The sequence below is a fragment of the Sceloporus undulatus genome, chromosome 9, assembly GCF_019175285.1.
Source record: "Sceloporus undulatus isolate JIND9_A2432 ecotype Alabama chromosome 9, SceUnd_v1.1, whole genome shotgun sequence".
Taxonomy (NCBI): Eukaryota; Metazoa; Chordata; class Lepidosauria; order Squamata; family Phrynosomatidae; genus Sceloporus; species Sceloporus undulatus.
The window spans coordinates 3,246,001-3,265,857 of record NC_056530.1 but is presented as its reverse complement, the minus strand read 5'-3'; the positions used below and the strand labels follow the sequence as shown (position 1 = coordinate 3,265,857).

General features: G+C 42.9%; 1 protein-coding gene across 5 annotated transcripts in view; it reads left to right on the top strand.

The window, feature by feature from the left end:
* The first annotated feature begins 1,618 nt into the window (after positions 1-1,618).
* NIPAL3 (NIPA like domain containing 3) overlaps positions 1,619-19,857 on the top strand; it is a 30,504-nt gene continuing 12,265 nt past the window's right edge. The window contains exons 1-6 of one of the 5 annotated variants that reach the window (XM_042439952.1): positions 1,625-1,755; positions 7,600-7,634; positions 10,142-10,347; positions 18,164-18,232; positions 18,329-18,500; positions 19,416-19,475. In XM_042439952.1, coding sequence (XP_042295886.1) covers positions 10,255-10,347; positions 18,164-18,232; positions 18,329-18,500; positions 19,416-19,475 — 394 coding nt within the window. In that variant the 5' untranslated portion in view covers positions 1,625-1,755; positions 7,600-7,634; positions 10,142-10,254. Of the gene's footprint in view, positions 1,756-4,848; positions 7,635-8,348; positions 10,348-18,163; positions 18,233-18,328; positions 18,501-19,415; positions 19,476-19,857 lie in introns of those variants that run through there. The other 4 variants (XM_042439951.1, XM_042439953.1, XM_042439955.1 and 1 more) reach the window with 4 other exon arrangements.

Here is a 19,857-nt window from a genome sequence, read left to right as displayed (position 1 = left end):
TGCGTCTGGATACGGGCGCCGGCGGTAACGTCACTTCCGGATACGGGCGCTGGCGCATCTTGGGAATTGTAGTTTATTGTTGGTGCCAGAGGTTTCCTGGCATTGAAGGCTCACTGTCCCACAAAACGTAACTGATTCTCAAAGGTCCCAAAACAGACTGCAGAAATAATCCACTCTGAGGCAGTTTAAGCTGCCCTGGCTCAGTGCGGGAACTGTAGTTCATTGTGGCCCAGAGCTCTCTCTCTCTCTCTCTCTCTCTGACAGAGAAGGCTCAATATCCCCACAAAACTCTGGAAACTGGGCCCCAAAACACATCCTGCTACAGAAATAATCCAGTTTGAGACCGCTTGAACTGCCCTGACTCAAGGTGAGGGAACTGTAGGACTCTGGTTCTTGAGAATGTTTAGCCTTATCTCTGGCACCAAAATCTGTGTGGCCACAATGAACTGTTCAAGGCGTTTCAAACCAGATATTTCTGCCGTGTGCTTTTGTAATAGGATTCTTAAAAGCCTGGCCTTCTCGCACTAAGTCACTGTCTTGCCAGAGCAGAGAAAACAGCAGGACCCAGAAGGCTGAGAATCCAAATTTCTTTAATGCCGGCAAAAGTCCCAGTGGAATCAAGTTCCATGAAACTGAGAGCCCCGAAGCAAAGAAAATGGCTGCCCATATAGGTAATTTCAACAGTGAGGTCCCTAACAATGTGTTCTCTTTGGCTGGTTCAAAGTGCAACGTACAAATTTTCCTTCGGTCAAGACACAGAATTCGGAGTAATTTAAAAGCATTTTGACTGATGTGGATCTTCCATCTCTCTCGCGCTCGTGTCTACTTCTTTCATCCAAGGATGTTGTTCCAATTGTTTTGGCTTTCAAAGCAAGCTAGACGCTTGATGCTTGCAAAGGTCAACTTGTTCTCTAAACTTTATTGACTGCAAATCCTGTTCAGCATTCTCTCTTACGCACACAACCTTGCTCCAGAAAGCTCATTTCTATATCCATGGTGCAACCATTTCGATAAATCTATACTGGGGATATTAATAAAAATCCATCTATCTCACTTTGAAAAGTCAATTTTTGTGGATACTGAGTCTTCCTTGACAGGGGAGCTCTGGAGCCACATTAAACTACAATTCCCAGACTCCCTAAAACTGAGCCAGGCCAGGTGTTCAAGGGCGTCCAACTGGATTATTTCTGCACTGTTTTGCACCTCAGACACATTTTGACTGCCCTGGCTCAGTGCTAGGGAATGCTGGGAACTGTAGTTCAGTTTTCAAACTTGTGGGGATGTTGAGCCTTCTGTGTCAGAGAGAGAGAGCTCTGGAGCTACAACAAACTACAGCTCCCAGCATTCCCTAGCACTGAGCCAGGGCAGTAAAAGCACTGCAGTCAGGATGCATTGCCAGGCGCGGCCGCTAGAGGTCCCCCAGCAGCTCTGCGGCCTTTCATCGCTTCCTCTAAAGACCCTGGAGCAGCAGCAGGCAATAATAGCAAAGCTTCGTCTGCAAAAACAAGCTTTACGGGTTGTTGCAATAGACTAGCGAGAGAGAGAGAGAGTCAGAAGAGAAGAAGCTTTCAGCTGCTCTTGCTTTTCCAGGCAGCTCCGGATCAAAGCCGAGGCTGTTCTTTTGGAGCAGCAAAATATAGGCGGCTCTGGGGTTTCAGGTGCTGGAGATCCATTCCCTGGTGGCTTTGCAGAAAGCTTGCCTTGGGCTGGCTTGGTTTCGTTGCAAAGGGGTCACTTGGTGGAAAGAGGAAGCAGGTGAGTGTTGGCAGGCAGAGGGAAGCCACGATTTGGGCAAAGGAAAGGTAGGAAAGCACCAGCTGGTTGTCCTGAAATGTTTGGGATCTCCTTTGGATCCTTTGGCTTTGAGGAGGAGGAGGAGGAGGGCACACAGTCCAGGAATCTCAATTAATATCTCAAATTAAAAATTTGATATAGTTTTCTCCCCTACTCTATCTTTTTTTTTTTTTTACAAAAATGTGTTTTATTCTTTAATAACTATCTGTTTTATACGTTTTAAAAAATATGTTATTTTATTATATGGAAGAAAACAACAAAACACATAACGCCACATACAACCCCCCATGTAATCCATATAATTTATAGGATAACAATGCATAATACATAACAATACAATATATAAATGATAATACATAATAAATACTATATAAATAAATAATAAAATAAATGATATAATATAATAATAATAATACATAATAATACACAACAATACATAACAATACATCGATAATTAAAAATTAAAATCTAAATTGTTACCTGTCTTCCTGAAGTGCCAGCTTTTATCTTTCCATACTTACTATTTTCGTTATCTCATTCCATTTCTACTTATTTATCCAAATTACATTGAGGCAACTTAGCTATTACAATTTATCTCTAAAATTCATTAAACATTCCCATTCTTTCTCTCCTTCTTCTTGTTTCTATCCTTCATTAAAGTGTCAGAATATCCATTTCCATAGCTTCCTCCAACTTACTTAGCCATTCCTCTATTGATAGTGTTTGTTTCTGCTTCCAATATTTAGCATAGACGATTCTCACAATTGTGGTCATATACAATGTTATGCACCTGCATTTTCTTTCCAATCTTCTCTATAATACATGTCATATGAGCAGGAAAGGTAGATTAAATAGTTAATAATACTGTTAATAAATTAATTCCTTTTAGTGTACTTTTTTTCTAGTTTTTAACTGTACTGTGTTTTTTAATGTGTGAAGCCACTCTGAGGCCCAGTTCTGGGGAAAGAGCGGGATACTACTACACTACTAATAAATAATAGTAGATTTATTATATACCACCCAATCACTGGGAATCCGGGCAGCTTACAACAGAGGGGATAAAGACGGTTCCCTGCTCTCAAGCTTACAATCTAAAAAGACACGACACAAAAGAGAAGGGAATGTTGAGGAGGGGAGGGGATCAGGTCCAGCATTATTCTCTCCCTCTGACCTGGACCGGCAGTATGCGGAGGGCTCTTTTTCTTCAGGCTAGCCCTGATGGAGCTGTGCCTGCGGTCAACTCCTTCGCAGGCCAGAAATGACAGTTATGAGGGAGGAGTCTCTTCTTCCAGCTAGCCCTGATGAGCTTGCCTGCCTGGTCAACTTCCTCACAGGCCGGAGGATGACATTTATGGAGGAAGGAGTCTCTTCTTCCAGGCTAACCCTGGTGGAGCTGGGCCTGCTGGTCAACTCCTCTAGGCCAGAGGATGACAGTTATGGAGGAGGAGTCCTCTTCCTCAGGCTAGCCCTGATGGAGCTGTGCCTGCCTGGTCAACTCCCTCGCAGTCGGAGGATGACAGTTATGGAGGGAGGAGTCTCTTCTTCTAGGCTAGCCCTGATGGAGCTGGGCCTGACTGGTCAACCCCTCACAGGCTGAGGCTGACAGTTATGGAGGGAGGAGTCTCTTTTTCCAGGCTAGCCCTGGTGGAGCTGGGCCTGCCTGGTCAACTCCCGCAGGCCGAGGGTGACAGTTATGGAGGGAGGAGTCTCTTCCTTCAGGCTAACCCTGAGGAGCTGTGCCTGCCTGGTCAACTCCCTCGCAGGCCGGAGGATGACATTTATGGAGGAAGGAGTCTCTTCTTCCAGGCTTAGCCCTGGTGAGCTGGGCCTGCCTGGTCAACTCCCTCTCAGGCCGGAGGGTGACAGTTATGAAGGGAGGAATCTCTTCTTCCAGGCTAGCCCTGGTGGAGCTGGGCCTGCCGGGTCAACTCCCTCGCAGGCCGGAGGATGAAGTTATGGAGGGAGAGTCTCTTCTTCCAGGCTAACCCTGATGGAGCTGGAGAATGGACCCCGCAACAAACTCCAACTCCCAGAGTTCCATAGCACTGAGCCAGGACAGTGAAAGTGGAGTCAAGCCAGATTATCTCCCAGTGTGAGTGCAACCTAAGGCAACTGTTACAAAGGGAAGGAGAGTGGATTAGATTCGGGGATGGTGGTACTTTAGAGAGCATGGAGATAAGGACAACCAGATCATCTGCATCCTCAAAAAGGGTCTCCTCAGATCCATGGAGGAGGAGAATGACAGGAGAATGATGTAGATGTGGCTGAATGGATGAGGAAAAGACAGGAGAACAGATATAGATGTGGCTGAAATGGATGAGAAAATGACAGCAGAAGATGTAGATGTGGATGAAATAGATGAGGAGATGACAGGAGATGTAAGGGGCTGAAAAGAGGAGGAGAATAGATGTAGATGTGGCTGAAATGGATGAGGAGAATGACAGGAGAATAGATGTAGATGTGGCTGAAAGAGATAGGGAATGACAGGAGAATAGAGTAGATGTGGCTGAAATAGATGAGAGAATGACAGGAGAAGTAATGGAGAGTGGCTGAAATAGAGGAGGAGAAATAGAGGAGATGTGGCTGAAATGGAGGAGGAGAATGACAGGAGAATAGATATAGATGTGGCTGAAATGGATGGAGGCTCTGACACGGAGGACGGAGGACCCGTTTGAATTTGGCTGCCAGGGATGGGAAAATAGAAGGGAAGACGAAAGGTGAAGCTGTCATTCACGTGAAAGCGGAACCAGGCTCCCTTCTTCACCCCGGAAGTGCAAAGGTTCAGGATGCGTTCAAACCCCCACTGAGCATGCGCAAGGGTCCCAATTCGAATCGTTGAATCCTCGTGGTATGCACTAGTGTGGTAATACAATGTGCACTCACTCTGCTTTGTGTGAATCCGCATCACATGACTTGCCTTGGATTCAATTCCCCCTCGATTAGGAACTGCAATGGAAGGGCAACCAGGTGTGATAAAACATGCGCGTTATAATGTGAATTCACATAGCTGAAGCAGGAGTCACCCCGGATCTGAGCTGCAAAAACTTCCATGTGATAAACACCAAAGTCTCAGTTAGACTATGGACCATGTGTTGATCCATATGTCATATTTATGTTTTATATAAATAACCATATGTTTGAGTATAGGTATATAGATAGTAATACACATGTGGATTGTTTTATTTCTTTTATTTAACACTGTTGGACAAATAATAAAATATTAATTAAAAAAGGAAGAAAACAGTCAGTAAATACCTGAAAGACACCAGCTGTGTCTTTATGGCAACCCCATGAATTTCATAGGGTTTTCTTAGGCAAGGAATACTCAGAGGTTTCTTTCTTTCTTTAACCTTTATTAAGCATACAACATCATACATTCACAATACAATTTCAGGATCATTGTTATGAGACTTAAGCAATAAATTTATTGCCTCTACCAGAAAATTGACCAGTAACCTGGTACAGTAATATGCGGGTTCCGATCTTCTAATAAATATTCCACCAATAACCTATCCAAACCAATATTCATTTTCAATAACATCCTTAAACATTTTCCGCTAGGAATTATATACAGTAGACCCTGTTTTCATCAGAGGTATTTTTGCCAGTTCCTTCGTCTGAAAATCTAGCCTACAGCATCTGATGTTCATTGGCTGTCTCCCATCCAAGTACCAACCAGGACTGAACCTGCTTAGCTTCCAAGAACAGACAGGATCCGATGCTTTTGGGGTATTTATTGTATTATAAAAGCAAGCTTGCTTTTGTTCATTGTTAGATTACAAAACTAAAAGAATTAGTTAAAGGTAGGGTTCCAGCTCACTCTGGAAATAAGGTGGAAAAAAGTTGCTTTTAGAAAGCAATTTTTCTCCCCAGCCAATTTTAATTCTGTCTCTTCAGAGGTTCGCATAATTGAGATATTAACTGAGATGCCAATGATCGTTTGATTTAGATTGTGTTCTTACTCAAACAAGCAAACAATTGCTATTAAAACCAGAGCTCAAATATCTAAAAATCACAGATCTAAACCCCACCGTTCATATGTGTTTAAAATTGCAAACTTCTGCTAAAACACAACAAAAGCGATCTGTGTGGCAGCTGTCAAAAGGCTTGCTAAACACTTTTTGTGTTATCCGAAAGCTAGTACAAATGTTTTAAAGGCATAATGTGTGAGAAATAACTGAATCTGATGAAATGTTTACATCAAAGTAATTGAAGGGAATGGGAAGGCACTGTGAAGTCTGTTGTAATAAACACAGCTATGTGTTGTGGCATGTTAAAACAGATTATTCCTTTTGCGGCCCAGAGTTCACTTGTGAAATGCATCCTTCTCATCTGATGCCTGCTTGATATTTCGGACTGCAGTACCCATCAGGCTCAGCTAGCATGGCCAATGGTCAGAAATAATTATGAACCTATAGAAAATACTGGGGCAAGCGATGAAGGTTCTCCTACTTGGAGCCCTCCAGTTATATTGGGCTGCAACTCCCGTCATTCCCCAGTGTGTGTGGACTTGGATTGGGCTGACATACACATATGCAGACCTCCCCCCCCCCCCCCCCCAGTACTGGCTGGGAACGGTGGGAGTGGGGATCCATCACACCAGGAGGGTGCCAGGTTGAGGAAGACTGTTTTATTCAGTACGAGTACATAAAGCAGTCAGATAAGTGCGGGTATTTGAGTACGAGGAGAAAGAGACACAGCATGGGACTGAAAATGGGCAGCAGGTATATGTTTTAGTATTCTGCAGAGTGTAACCTGAATACCAGATCCAGATGCATAAAAGCGACTGTCTTGTGTGCACCAAATTGGAAAGTATGTCCCATTGAATTCACCATGGCTTACTGTATATACTCATGTATAAATCTAGAAATTTAGGTCAAAAAATTGAGCCAAACAACCCGAGTCAACTTATGTAAGTACTGTATCTTGTTATTTAAAAGAAGAAACTATCCCTTGGTGAAAAGCAAGAGTAAATCTGCCTTGATCCCCCCTATTCTCTCATCCAGCCTTAAAAGTAAACACAAAGAGTTATATCTGCTGGAATTTTGTAAAATCTTTGACATTGTTTTACTTTGCTTCATCTTTTAGATCTTTTGCTATATGCCCCTAAATTTTACTCTTGACTTATCCACAGGTCATAGCAAAATCCATAATTTTGGCCCCAAAACTTGCACTTGACTTATACATGACGTCAACGTATAGATGTATATGTACGATACTTCCAAGAAAGCTAGCACTGAATTTTGTTGAAAGAATTTGTGATGCAGAACATTAATTTGCTTTCCCTTACGTCCCATAATAAAATGGTTACTGTGAAAGTGAAGGGATGGGGACATAGCCTGTAATCTGGTGACTTTATTTACCTTAAATACTAATAGAAATTGTAATAGTATTACTACTACTACTATTACTACTATTACTACTAATAATAATAGTAATAATAATGATGATGATGATGATAATTTCTTAACCACCTCTCCCCATGGATCAAGGCAAGGAACAACAATAGATTAATTACAACATCAGTTTAAAACACACAACATCAATTTAAAAGAGCAAATAAAACAGCTACATATTAGGACAATGAATTAATCTTTCAAAATTTATAATTTAAAATTAAAATGATGGCTAGATAATTCTGGGTTTAGAACTGTGAGTTGATCCATGAATTGAATGCTTGCAGACGGTAGCAAGAAGAACCCGTATATTCTTTAAAATTAGTCTGTGAGGAAGTAAGATATCACTACAGGATTTACGATGTGAACTTGGATCAGTGACGCAAACAATTACGGTATTTGCTTCCAGATAGCTGTGACACTGTAGACTTCAGAACAAGATAGGTAAGTATAGTAGTTGCCAGATTATACAGAATCATCACATCTTGTAGGACAGTTGAGGGATGAGGTTGTAGGATGTGCACAAAAATGTACTAAGTATATATAAGGCATTGCCCGCTTTTAATTATTGAAAGTTATTAGCCCTCTGCTAATGTTACAGTGCATGCAGTTTCATTTCTGTAGAGTAGGAAGGTGTGGCACACTGCCTGAAACTGGTCCAGCCATAATGTCCCCAGTGACTCAGCTGCCATCCATGCATTGGGACTGGAACTGAAGCAGGAATCTTCCTGTACATTTATAACCTTATTTAAGACCTTAACAAATCATGGGATATGACAGAATGGTTCCCACTGTCATGGTCAGAGATGGAAGACTGAGGCTTTAGGTAGGGGACCTTTTCTACTCCAGATGTTGACGTGATCTATCTCCCAACAGCTTCATCCCTAATATCAGATTTCTGGGGTTCTGGGAACTGTATCAGTATCTGGAGTTGTACAGGTTGCCTACCCCAGTTATATTTCCCTTCTAATTCATTGTCTAATCTCAGTATTCTAGCCCATAGGCTTAATCCAATTTCAGTTCCGACTTTAGTAAACCTACTAAAATTTGTCAAGTCAAAGGCTTTCAAGGCCGGTATCCATAGATTTTTGTGGGTTTTTCAGGCTGTGTGGCCATGTTATAGAAGAGTTTCTTCCTGAGGTTTCGTCAGCATCTGTGGCTGCCATCTTCAGAGAAAGAAGCTGGCAGGAAGAAACTCTTCTAGAACATGGCCACATAGTCTGAAAAAGCTACTGAAATTAATGAGACTTGTCAGTCACCCTTTATATAAATCCTAATTTAGGTGGAACCACTGGATTGCAGTAATTACAGAAACCTATCATGGTTTTGTTTTTGTTTGTTTTGGAGCTGAGAATGTGTGACGCACCCAAGGTCACCTAGTGGGTTTCCATGGCCAAATGAAATCAAAGTCTGATCTCCAGCATTGCAGTCCTACACTCAAACTAGTACATCACACTAGCTCAGACTATACCTCCTATCATATCATACTGGCTGGGGATGGTGAGAGTTGTAATCCATTCCACCTGGAGGACATAGGCTTGAGGAACCTCTTGCAGGCCATGCTGAGTTGAGCGAACCATTGATAAGACATCTCCTTATGTTCTATGAGTCTCCTTCCCAAACAGTCAGGTGGTGTCATTATCATCATCATCTATAATAATAATAATGAACTATCCCATGTTTTCCCCAGAATAGCTAGTTGAGGTTGCTTCATTACTTGTTCCAGTAATTCTAGTATCAGATTAAAACCCTCTGTTTCTCCCAGGCTTTCAACTGAACTTTATCCCACTGTCTGTGGCCCGTTACAGACAGGCAAAATGTGGTGTGGCGGTGGTGGTACTAAGGTTAGGAAGCGTGCACCATGCAGACGCTCCCTAACCCTAATACATATTCCGTACATCAAAATGGTGGCGCCATTTTGACGCGATGGACGTTTAGCATCTGCATGTCGTGGCACACTTGTGAAGTCATGAGTGCGCCATTGGCACACTCGGGCATCAGAAGAAGTGCACCACAAAAAGAACCCGCTTTTTGTGAGTTCTTTTTTTGCTAGTGAGAAACCGTGCGGTTTATCCGCTGCGGCTATCTGCTGGCGGAAAAGGAGGCACCGGCAGGCCGCCCTTTTGGGGCGGTCTGTATCCCCCCTGTATCATTTTCCTAACTGCTTTTATATTGATTGCTTTATTGAGTGTTGCTGGTACTGCTTGCGCTCTTTCTCATTGTCAGGTTGCTCTTTTAAATAACATGATTTTTTTTAATGTTGTATTAGTTCTGGTGAGCTGGCATGAAGACTTTTATTTTAATTAGGAAAATATATAAATACCTGAAATAACAACAAACCTCAAACTTTCAAAGCACTTTGTTCATAATGTTATCCTGGTATACCTCACAGCCTTGTGAGGTAGGCCATTGTTGTACTATGGCATTTGAAAATATGGGGGATCAGAGCAAAAACAAACAGCTTGGCTATGGAGTGAGTTTGTGGGAAATGGGAGCATTTCAGACAGGGTTGTGCTTTAGGCTGCTGTCGCAGTGCAGAATTAATGCAGTTTGACATCACTTTAACTGTCAAGGCTCCATCCTTTCGAATTCTGGGATTTGTAGTTTGTTGTGGCACCAGAGCTAAGAAAGCTAAATATCTCACAAAACTACAATTCCCAGAATTCCAGACCATTGAGCCACAGCAGTTAAAGCAGTGTCAGACTGCATTAATTCTGCAATGCAGCATCAGCTTGATCTCCATGCTGCACCCGTATTCTGTTACACTGGCTGAGAAAGATAGCCTTGCTGGAAACTTTGAGCTGTTAGGATCACTTCTGAGATTAAATTCACCCCCTTCTGACACATACATACACATGTGCCCCCTCCAATATTTTGTATAGAAAGAGGACTGACAGTGAACAAGTCACCTGGACTCTACTGGCTTCTACTGGCTTCTGTTTATTTTGTAGCTCTTTGCCAGCAAATGGAGTGGTGGAGACAAGTGGATCCCATTGTTCCCTGTGTAATTTAAAACATTGCCTCATGTGAACAATCTGGAAAGAGAATGTATGAATAAGCCACAATGGAAAGAGCAAATGGTGCTAGTCTGCAGCTCCAACCACTTGCCACCGAACCTGTACCTCTGCAGGCCCATGAGGATGCCTTCTCTTACAAGGTAATTTTTTTGTCTTCCCAGTATTTTTTATTAAGTGATGTTGGACAACAGTTGAAGTATAAAAGATTTTTGTTGGGTTGCTTGAATTTGGAGAAACAGAATGGTTCCCAGTTGGCAAGAGAGTCAGGCAAAGCTGCATACTATCACCCTACTTTTTCTACTTGTATGCCGAAATTATTATATGAACAGCACATTTAGCCTTAGAAGAAAGAGAGGTGAAGATTGGAGGAAGGAACATCAACAATCTTAAGATATGCACATGATACCATACGGAATACATGACTTGGAACAATTACGAAGGAAGGTCAAGGAAGAAAGTGTAAAGGCAGGCTTGTTGCTGAACATAAAAAACCCCAAAAATAATGACTATGGAGGATCTACATAAATTCAACCTAGATCATAAGGAAATTGAAATAGTTAAAAATTTCCCATACCTTGAATCAAATATTGATCAGAACTAAGAATGCAGTCATGAAATCAGAAGAAGACTACAAATGGGAAGGGCAGTGATGAAAGACTTAGACAAGAACCTAAAGAGTAAAAATATACTATATTATTATAACATTATTATATTAATATTTGTATTGACTATTTCAAAATACTTCTGTTTCTGTATATTCTTATTTATATTCAGTTATTCTGTGCAGAAGTTCATAGTGAGGTAAGATAAGGCTTTGTCCTTCCTGAATTCTTCATAAAAGGTGACTTCATGAGGGGTATTTTCAGATTTTGGAAAATCCAGTGAAATGGGCAAGAAGTTTTTCCATTAATATATTTTCTGCTCCTAAAATCATAGAATCGTAGAGTTGGAAGAGACCGCAAGGGCCATCCAGTCCAACCCCCTGCCATGCAGGAACTCTCAATCAAAACATCCCGGACAGATGGCCATCCAGCCTCTGCTTAAAGACCTCTAAAGAAGGAGACTCCACTGCACTCCGAGGGAATTTGTTCCTCTGTCAAACAGCCCTTACTGCCAGGAAGTTCCTCCTAATGTTGAAGTGGAATCTCTTTTCCTGGAGCTTGCATCCATTGTTCCTGGTACTGTTCTCTGGAGCAGCAGAAAACAAGCTTGTTCCCTCCTCAATGTGACAACCCTTCAAATATTTAAACAGGGCTATCATATCACCTCTTAATCTTCTTTTCTCCAGGCTAAACATCCCCAACTCCCTAAGGCGTTCCTCATAGGGCATGGCTTCCAGACCCTTCACCATTTTAGTCGCCCTCCTTTGGACATGCTCCAGTTTCTCAGCATCCTTTTTAAATTGTGGTGCCCAGAACTGGACACAGTATTCCAGGTGGGACCTGACTAGAGCAGAATATAGTGGCACTATTCCTTCTCTTGATCTAGACACTATACTTTTATTGATGCAGCCTAGAATCGCATTGGCCTTGTTAGCTGCCGCATCACCCTGTTGACTCATGTTCAACTTGTGGTCTACTTGGACTCCTAGATCCCTTTTACATGTAGTCTTGTTCAGCCAAGTGTCCCCCATCCTATATGTGTGCATTTCATTTTTTCCGTCCTGTGCAGTACCTTACATTTATCCGTGTTGAATTTCATTATGTTAGTTTTGGCCCAATTTTCTAGTCTGTTCAGGTCATTTTGGATCTTGATCCTGTCCTCTGGGGTATTAGCTACTCCTCCTAATTTGGTGTCACCTGCAAATTTGATAAGTATGCCCCCAATTCTGTCCTCCAAGTCATTGATGAAGATGTTGAATAGCACTGGGCCCAGGACAGAGCCCTGTGGGACCCCACTGGTCACTTCTCTCCAGGATGAAAAGGAGCCATTGTTGAGCACCCTTTGGGTTCGGCCGGTCAACCAGTTACAGATCCATGTAACAGTTACCTTGTCTAACCCACATTTTACAAGCTTGTTTGCAAGAATATCATGGGGAACTTTGTCAAAGGCCTTACTGAAATCAAGATATACGTACTATATCCACAGCATTCCCTTCATCTTCCAAGCTGGTAATGTTATAAAAAAAGAGATCAGATTTGTCTGGCATGACCTCTTTCTCTGAAACCCATGTTGACTTTTTGTGATTATGGAATTGCCTTCTAGATGTTCACAGACTCTCTGTTTAATGATCTGTTTTAGAATCTTTCCTGGTATTGATGTCAGACTAACTGGACGATAATTGTTTGGATCCTCTTTTTCTCCCTTTTTGACGATGGGGACAACGCTTGCCCTCCTCCAGTCTGCTGGGACTTCTCCTGTTCTCCAGGAGTTCTCAAAGATTATTGCCAAGGGTTTCAATATTATATTTGTCAGTTCTTTTAATACCCTTGGATGTAGTTCATCTGGTCCTGGAGACTTATATTTGTTTAGGTTAAACAGGTATTCCTGTACTATTTCTTTACTTATTCTGTGCTGAAATTTCTTTTCTGTCCTCTGCTCCTTTATCCTCAGGTTGAGCACCCTTTGCCTTTTCTGAGAAGACTGAGGCAAAGAAGGTGTTGAGTAATTCTGCCTTTTCTCTGTCTTCTGTTAGCATTTTGCCATCTTCTGCAAGCAGTGGCCCTACCATTTCCTTCTTCTTCCTTTTGCTGCGGACATACTCCAAAAAGCCCTTTTTGTTGTTCTTAACCTCTCTAGCAAGCCTGAGTTCATTCTGTGCTTTGGCTTTTCTTTTCTTTTTCTTTTTTCTAAATTTTTTATTTTTATCAACAGCAGTAATAAAGAAAAAACAAAAACAAAAACAAAAAAAACACCACTAATAAAGTAAATAAATAAAAAAATACTTTGCTTTGGCTTTTCTGACTTTACCCCTACACAGGCTCACTATTTGTTTGAATTCCTCTTTGGTGATTTCACCATTTTTCCATTTCTTATACATGTTCCGTTTAAAACTTAGCTCAGTTGAAAGTTCCATACTTATGCATCCTGGCTTCTTGAGACATCTCCCATTTTTCTTACTCACTGGAACTGTTTGAAATTGTGCCTTCAGTATCTTCCTTTTAAGAAACTCCCATCCGTCTTGAACTCCCTTCTCTTTTAATATTGCTAACCATGGGATCACCCCCAGTATTTCCTTAAGTTTACTAAAATCAGCTCTCCTAAAGTCTAGAATGTGTGTCTGACTATGCCTGGCTTCTCCTTTCCATTGTATAACAAATTCCAGGAGTACATGGTCACTCCCACCTAAGGATCCCGCCACTTGTACCCCATTAAGTAGGTCATCCCTGTTGGTATTCTACCATCAACAATAGCTATAGTAAAACAAAAATTTATTGTAGAGAAAGTAGAAATGCACTGGATCACGTTTTTGCTGAATCTGAAGAACTCCAAAGAGAAACCCCACTTTAAAACCCCGGCCCCCACCTTTTTTTCCTGTTCAGCCCAAATAGTTCCTCCCAACTCACCCCCCTTCACCACAGAGGAGAGAATTCTACATCAAAGCAGTCCTAACGAAAGCACCATTTGGTTCATAGTCTCTTCTGCCTTGAGAGATCTATGGATACCGGAATAGAGGGTATCTGTTAAACATCATCCCATCATAAAACTGCCTGACTGGTGCGAATTGATTGCTGCTCTCAGCTGACAGTTCCAGATACGTGATCATCCTGAGCATAGCCCATGGTGGCAGCAACTCTTTCCCAGAATGCCTTTCCCTGTGAGGTTTAGATACAGGTGTTGTTGACCTAAGATCCATCATGTCTATCTATATATCTATCTACCCATGTACCTATATAACTATATATGTGTGAGAGCTTATTTATTTATTTATTTATATCCCGCTCTTTTCCCAGGACTGGGACTCAGAGCGGCTTTACAGCAATTAAAAAACAAACAAACAAACAAACAGAAAGTACAATTAAAACATTTTAAAAATAAATAGATAAATGACATGCATTATACAGAATGATTAAACTAGTCCAACATTCCTGTCTGTTCTTATAGTGATTACTTAAATGCCTGTTTGAACAGATAGGTCTTCACCTGCCGTCGGAAAGCCATCAAGGAGGGAGCCGTTCTTATCTCCCTGGGCAGGGAGTTCCAGAGTCTAGGGGCAGCCACTGAGAAGGCCCTCTCTCGTGTCCCCACCAAACGTGTTTGTGAAGGTGTTGGGATGGTGAGAAGGGCTTCTCCAGAGGATCTCAGAGTCCGAGCAGGTTCATACCAGGAGAAACGGTCTGCCAAATAATGTGGACCTGAGCCATGTAGGGCTTTGTAGGATATAACCAGTATCTTGAATTGTGCCCGGGAACGAACTGGCAGCCAATGAAGCTGTTTCAACAGGGGAGTTGTATGGGCTCTGTAATCGGCGCCTGTTAACAGCCTGGCAGCAGCTCTTTGAACCAGTTGAATTTTCCAAACACTTTTCAAAGGCAGTCCTATGTAGAGCCCATTACAGTAGTCCAAACGGGATGTAACCAAGGCATGTACCACCGTGGCCAGATCTGGCTTCTCAAGGAACAGGCACAGTTGGCGCACAAGTTTTAAATGTGCGAAAGCACTCCTGGTCACAGCAGAGACCTGGGACTCCAAGTTTAAAGCTGAGTCCAAGATTACCCCTAAACTGCGAACCTGTGTTTTCAGGGGGAGTGTGATTCCATCTAACACAGGCTGGATCCCTATTCCCTGATCTGCCTTCCGACTGACCAGGAGCACCTCTGTCTTGTCTGGATTAAGTTTCAACTTGTTTGCCCTCATCCAGTCCATTACTGAAGACAGGCACTGGTTTAGAACCAGGACTGCCTCCTTGGAGTGAGGTGGGAAGGAGTAGTAGAGTTGAGTGTCATCTGCATATTGATGACATCGCACCCCAAAACTCCGGACAACCTCTCCCAGCAGTTTCATGTATATGTTAAACAGCATAGGGGACAACACAGAACCTTGAGGGACCCCACAGGTCAATGGCCAAGGGGTCGAACAGGAGTCCCCCAGTACCACCTTCTGAGTTCGCCCCTAAAGCTTACCCACTGGCCTTCCCTTCTGCAACCTCCCTCATGTCTAGAAGCTATCCCTAATTATCTCACTACTTATACAATCCTCATGGCAGAATCCTCACTGAATCACTGCATGAAGGAGGATTCTGACAAGGATCAGATTCAAAATAGCTGATCCCCTTGTTGCCTCTTCCACCTTTTGGACAATGAAGTTGTCTCCAAGGCAAGTGAGGAATTTGCTAGACCTTGAGGATTTGGCTGAGTTTGACTTCCAGCAAATATCAGGATAGTTGAAGTCACCCATCACTACTACATTTCTCTTTTCTGAGTGTGTAGTCATCTGTTCTAGAAAGAAATCATCCAATTCCTGAGTCTGACTTGGGGGGTCTGTAATAGACTCCCACAATAACATCTTTGTTGTTTTCCTGCCCTTTAATTTTTATCCAGATGCTCTCCACCTGGCTTCCAGGATTGATGTCCTGGATTTCTTCACTGGTGTAAATGTCCCTGACATATAGTGCTATTCCTCCTCCTTGTTTCACCTGTTTCTCTTGAAAAGGTTATACCCCTCTATTTCTACATTCCAATTGTGAGGCTAATCTCACCAGGTTTCAGTGATGCCTATTTTAACATATTTGCTTTGTTGTGCTAGGAATTCAAGTTCATCTTGCTTATTTCCCATGCTCTGTGCATTAGTGTAGAGACATCTAAGACCATGTGTTCCCTTTACTTGCTGCCTGTGCAAGTTCTTTTGCCTCCCACTTTTGGGTCCCACTGTTTACCTTGTTCCTTCTGTGTCAGTTTGACTATTTTCTCCAGCCCCTTTGCCTTCCAGAATACTGTCTCTCTCCTCCACATAACTCAGACTATTGGCAAAAATGTTTTTGCCAACTGGCGTGAAATGCAACCCATCCCTTGCCAGAAGTCCCTCCTCATGGAACCGCAGCCCATGGTCCAAGAATCCAAACCATTCTTGGCGGCACCATCTATGTAGCCAGTTATTTACATCCGCTATTTTCTTCTCCCTTCCTGGACCATGCCCTTCAACTGGGAGAAGAGATGAGATGACAACCTCAGCATCTATCTCTTTCAATTTCCTACTCAAAGCTTCATAATCCCTTATGATATTCTGAAGGCTGTGCCTTGCAGTATCATTGATTCCCACATGAACCAACAGAAAGGGATAATAGTCAGTAGGCTTGACAAGTCTTGTCAGCCTCTCTGTCACATCACGGATCTTTGCCCCAGGGAGACAGCACACCTCCTGAGACATCTTGTCAGGCCCACAAACCACTGGTTCAGTGCCTCTCAGCAAAAAGTCCCCAACGACCACCACACGCCTCCTCCGAGGCTTAGCAGCGACTGTTACCTTTGGTGGAGCTCTCTGCATCCCCTGCTCTGTCCCTGAGGTCTGTCCCTGCTGCTGTTCCTCATTATCCTTGATAGTAGAGAGAGATTGAAATTGATTCTGTAGCTGCAAGCTTACAGAATGTTCCTTGGTTTCCCTACTTCTGTGTGTGACCTTCCTCCAACTATCGACTTCTATTTTGTGCGAAGTGACCTCCTCCTCCCCAGCAACTTTCTCTGTGTGCTTCCTGTCCAGGACCATCTGGTCCATTCTGGTCAGGAAAACCTCTTGCTCCCTATGATGCTGAAGTGTAGCGACCTGGGCCTCCAGCTGCTGCACTTTCTCTTCTAAGAGGGCTACCAACTTGCACTTAGTGCAGGTGAAGTTCCCCATATCCCTAGGCAAGAAGACAAACATCCCACAAGTGTTGCAGGTGACTACAACAGGGCCTTCAGTGTCCATACTGAGAAGTCTTAAGGAGACACTGAAACAAGACTGTGGGTTTTCCCTGCTAAATTTGGCCTTTGTCCCTAATCTCTGTCACTGAGTTCAAGTCACTGGGCTTAGAGGCCTATTACAGACCGCCCAAAAGGGGCGGTCTCAGGCCGCTGCCGGTTGCAGTGTGGAGGAGCCGCAGCAGCCAAACCGCGCGACTCCTCCACGCTGCAAAAAAGGAGCGTGAAAATCGTGCTCCTTCCGGCAACCCGGAAGAGACGTCGCAAGTGCCAAAGCGCGCACTCGCGACGTCTCTTTTGGGTTGGAACGTGTGGACGCAGAGCGTCCGCTACGTCAAGATGGTGGCTCCCATCTGTATAGGGCGCTGCTATCTTGACATATTGGTTACGTGCGAGGGGCAAGGTGCGTCCGGAAGCGCCGCCCCTCGCGCGTAATCGCGGCGCAAGGACGGCGCCTCTTAGGCCCGTCTGTAACGCGCCATAGTTATGTAGAACTCCTGGCTACTAGCTCCTTCCAGAGGCAAGTCTCTGACTCACTTCCTCTGGGGAAAGTCCCCACAAGCCCCTTAAGGAAAAAGGGAAAAGAAAAAAAATTAAAGAGCCCCCCTCCAACAGTGTTTTCAGGTCAGCTTCTCTATTCTCCAAAACCTCCATGACTATATAGAAAAATTAAAATTCGCGTGCCATTAGAATTAGGATTCAGACTCCCAGCAGTGACTCCCAGAATGCAATAGCTCAAAGTCTAAGGTTAGCTCGTTAAATGGCATTGTTTCATATAATGAATGAATAACATAATGGGTGAAATGCATCACAAATTGTCCAGGGAAACCTCATTTCTGTCAGAATCCTGGCACTAATTGAAAGATGTATTTTTCCTCCTGCTGCAACTTGCTGAGAGGTAGTAATAGAGCAAAATATTTATGTGAAAGGGGATTGCAATGATGTACATATGTGTACATCCTTTGCCATGGTTGCTTGTTGAACTTGTTGCCCTTTTAGCACAATGCTGTGTTAATGCACTGACAATATAATTTATTGTTAATTATTTCACACAGCAAGTGTGTTTGCCACAAGTACATCTGGGTGGAAAGCTTTATCCATGCATTTCCTTTTCTTGCAGGAAAACCTGATCGGTGCGTTGCTGGCTATTTTTGGGCATCTTGTGATCAGCATTGCACTCAACCTCCAGGTGAGGAGAACAAAACAAAAAATCTATGGAACTTGATTCCAAACCCGATTTCAGCAAATGTCAAGATGACCTCCTGTTGAATTTTCGTTTCCTCAGAAGTACAGCCATATCCAGCTAGTGGGTTGTAAAGAGCACCGTACATACTTCAGAACCAAGACCTGGTGGTGCGGCCTCTTCTTGCTGTTCCTGGGGGAGCTGGGGGTCTTTTCTGCCTATGCCTTTGCGCCCCTTTCCCTGATTGTTCCCCTGGGTGCTGTGTCGGTTATAGGTAAGTCCCACTGCATTAGGCTATTTTACTTGAAGAATCTTATAAAAGAAGGGAGGTTGAATATAGGAGACTTAACATGATTTTTTAAAACAGAAATTTAGAAAAAGTGTACCAGCACTGAAAGGCTGAACATCTTGAGATGACATACCAGAGCTGCCCAAATCAAGGATGGTTAGCTTTGGCAGGGGGATTTAGGAAGGCCCATGGGCTGCACTGAACTTCCCAAAGGACCACCTCTGCTCTAGCGTGCACTGGATTATTGGGAACATATCACATCCTGTATTTGCAAATTCAAATGTTGATGGTGTGTGGCCAGAGTGAGGCAGCAGCTGAAAAGCAGGGGGATGATTCAGTCAAGTCCAAGGTTTGAAAAAGTATAAAATGAAATTAGAAAAAAAACTATAAGAATAACATAGAATCCCTCCAACCCAAACCGCCCAATGAGGTCTTCCCATGCTCAGTGTTCATAGAATGTTGGATGTCTTTTGGCCACACTTTTTGGAAGGGAAAAGTACCGTATGTGAGGGGAAAGATGGAGTTTTGTGAAGGAGACGACTGGCTCAAACACTGAAGTTCATTCCGTAAGATTTTGTTAAAGAAATAATGAGAAAGCAATAATAGTTTTACTCAGTAGCGGGACCTAGGCATAATTTGGGGGGAACCGGTGTTGTAAGTGCATAGTTTTAAGTACAGTTTGATTATATTGAACTTTACTGACTGTTTCGCAAGCCGCCTTGCAAGGGTTTGCATCCAAAATTGCAATTGCTTGTTTAATTTCTTGGTCACCCCCCAGCAAGAGTTCTCTGGGTGATGAACTATAAAATAAATATAAAAAATCACAAACTGAATAGTCTTAAGAAATGTAAGCAAGTAGTTTTAGTAACACTCTTCATTTATTGTCATCTTCTTCCTCAGCAAGTGCAATCATTGGAGTAATATTCATTAAGGAAAAATGGAAGCCCAAAGACTTTTTGAGTAAGTCTTTAAAGCATCTTTTAAAATATCCTTTTTAGCTTTAGTACTGAATGTAGTTCCCACTCTCTCCTTTGTGTCTTTGCTGCATCCTGCACGTATTGTACATGTCCAAGAATCAGTTCCTGGCACTGCGTGTTCAAGTTCCCACTGTTTTTACAAATTGCTTTTTATCCCTGTTTCTTGGCTAGTCTGTTAGAACCAGCTTTGTGAGATCAGACCTCCATTTAATTATCTTGTTGATGCAGAGACTAAGCTCATGAACCACACTAACCCACCTGTCTGCATATAATGTTAGTTTTACAGCACATTGCCAGCTTGCAAAAATAAAGGACAGACTTACCTGAAGGCTTCTGTCCTGAGTAACTAGGAAGGGGCTGGTCGC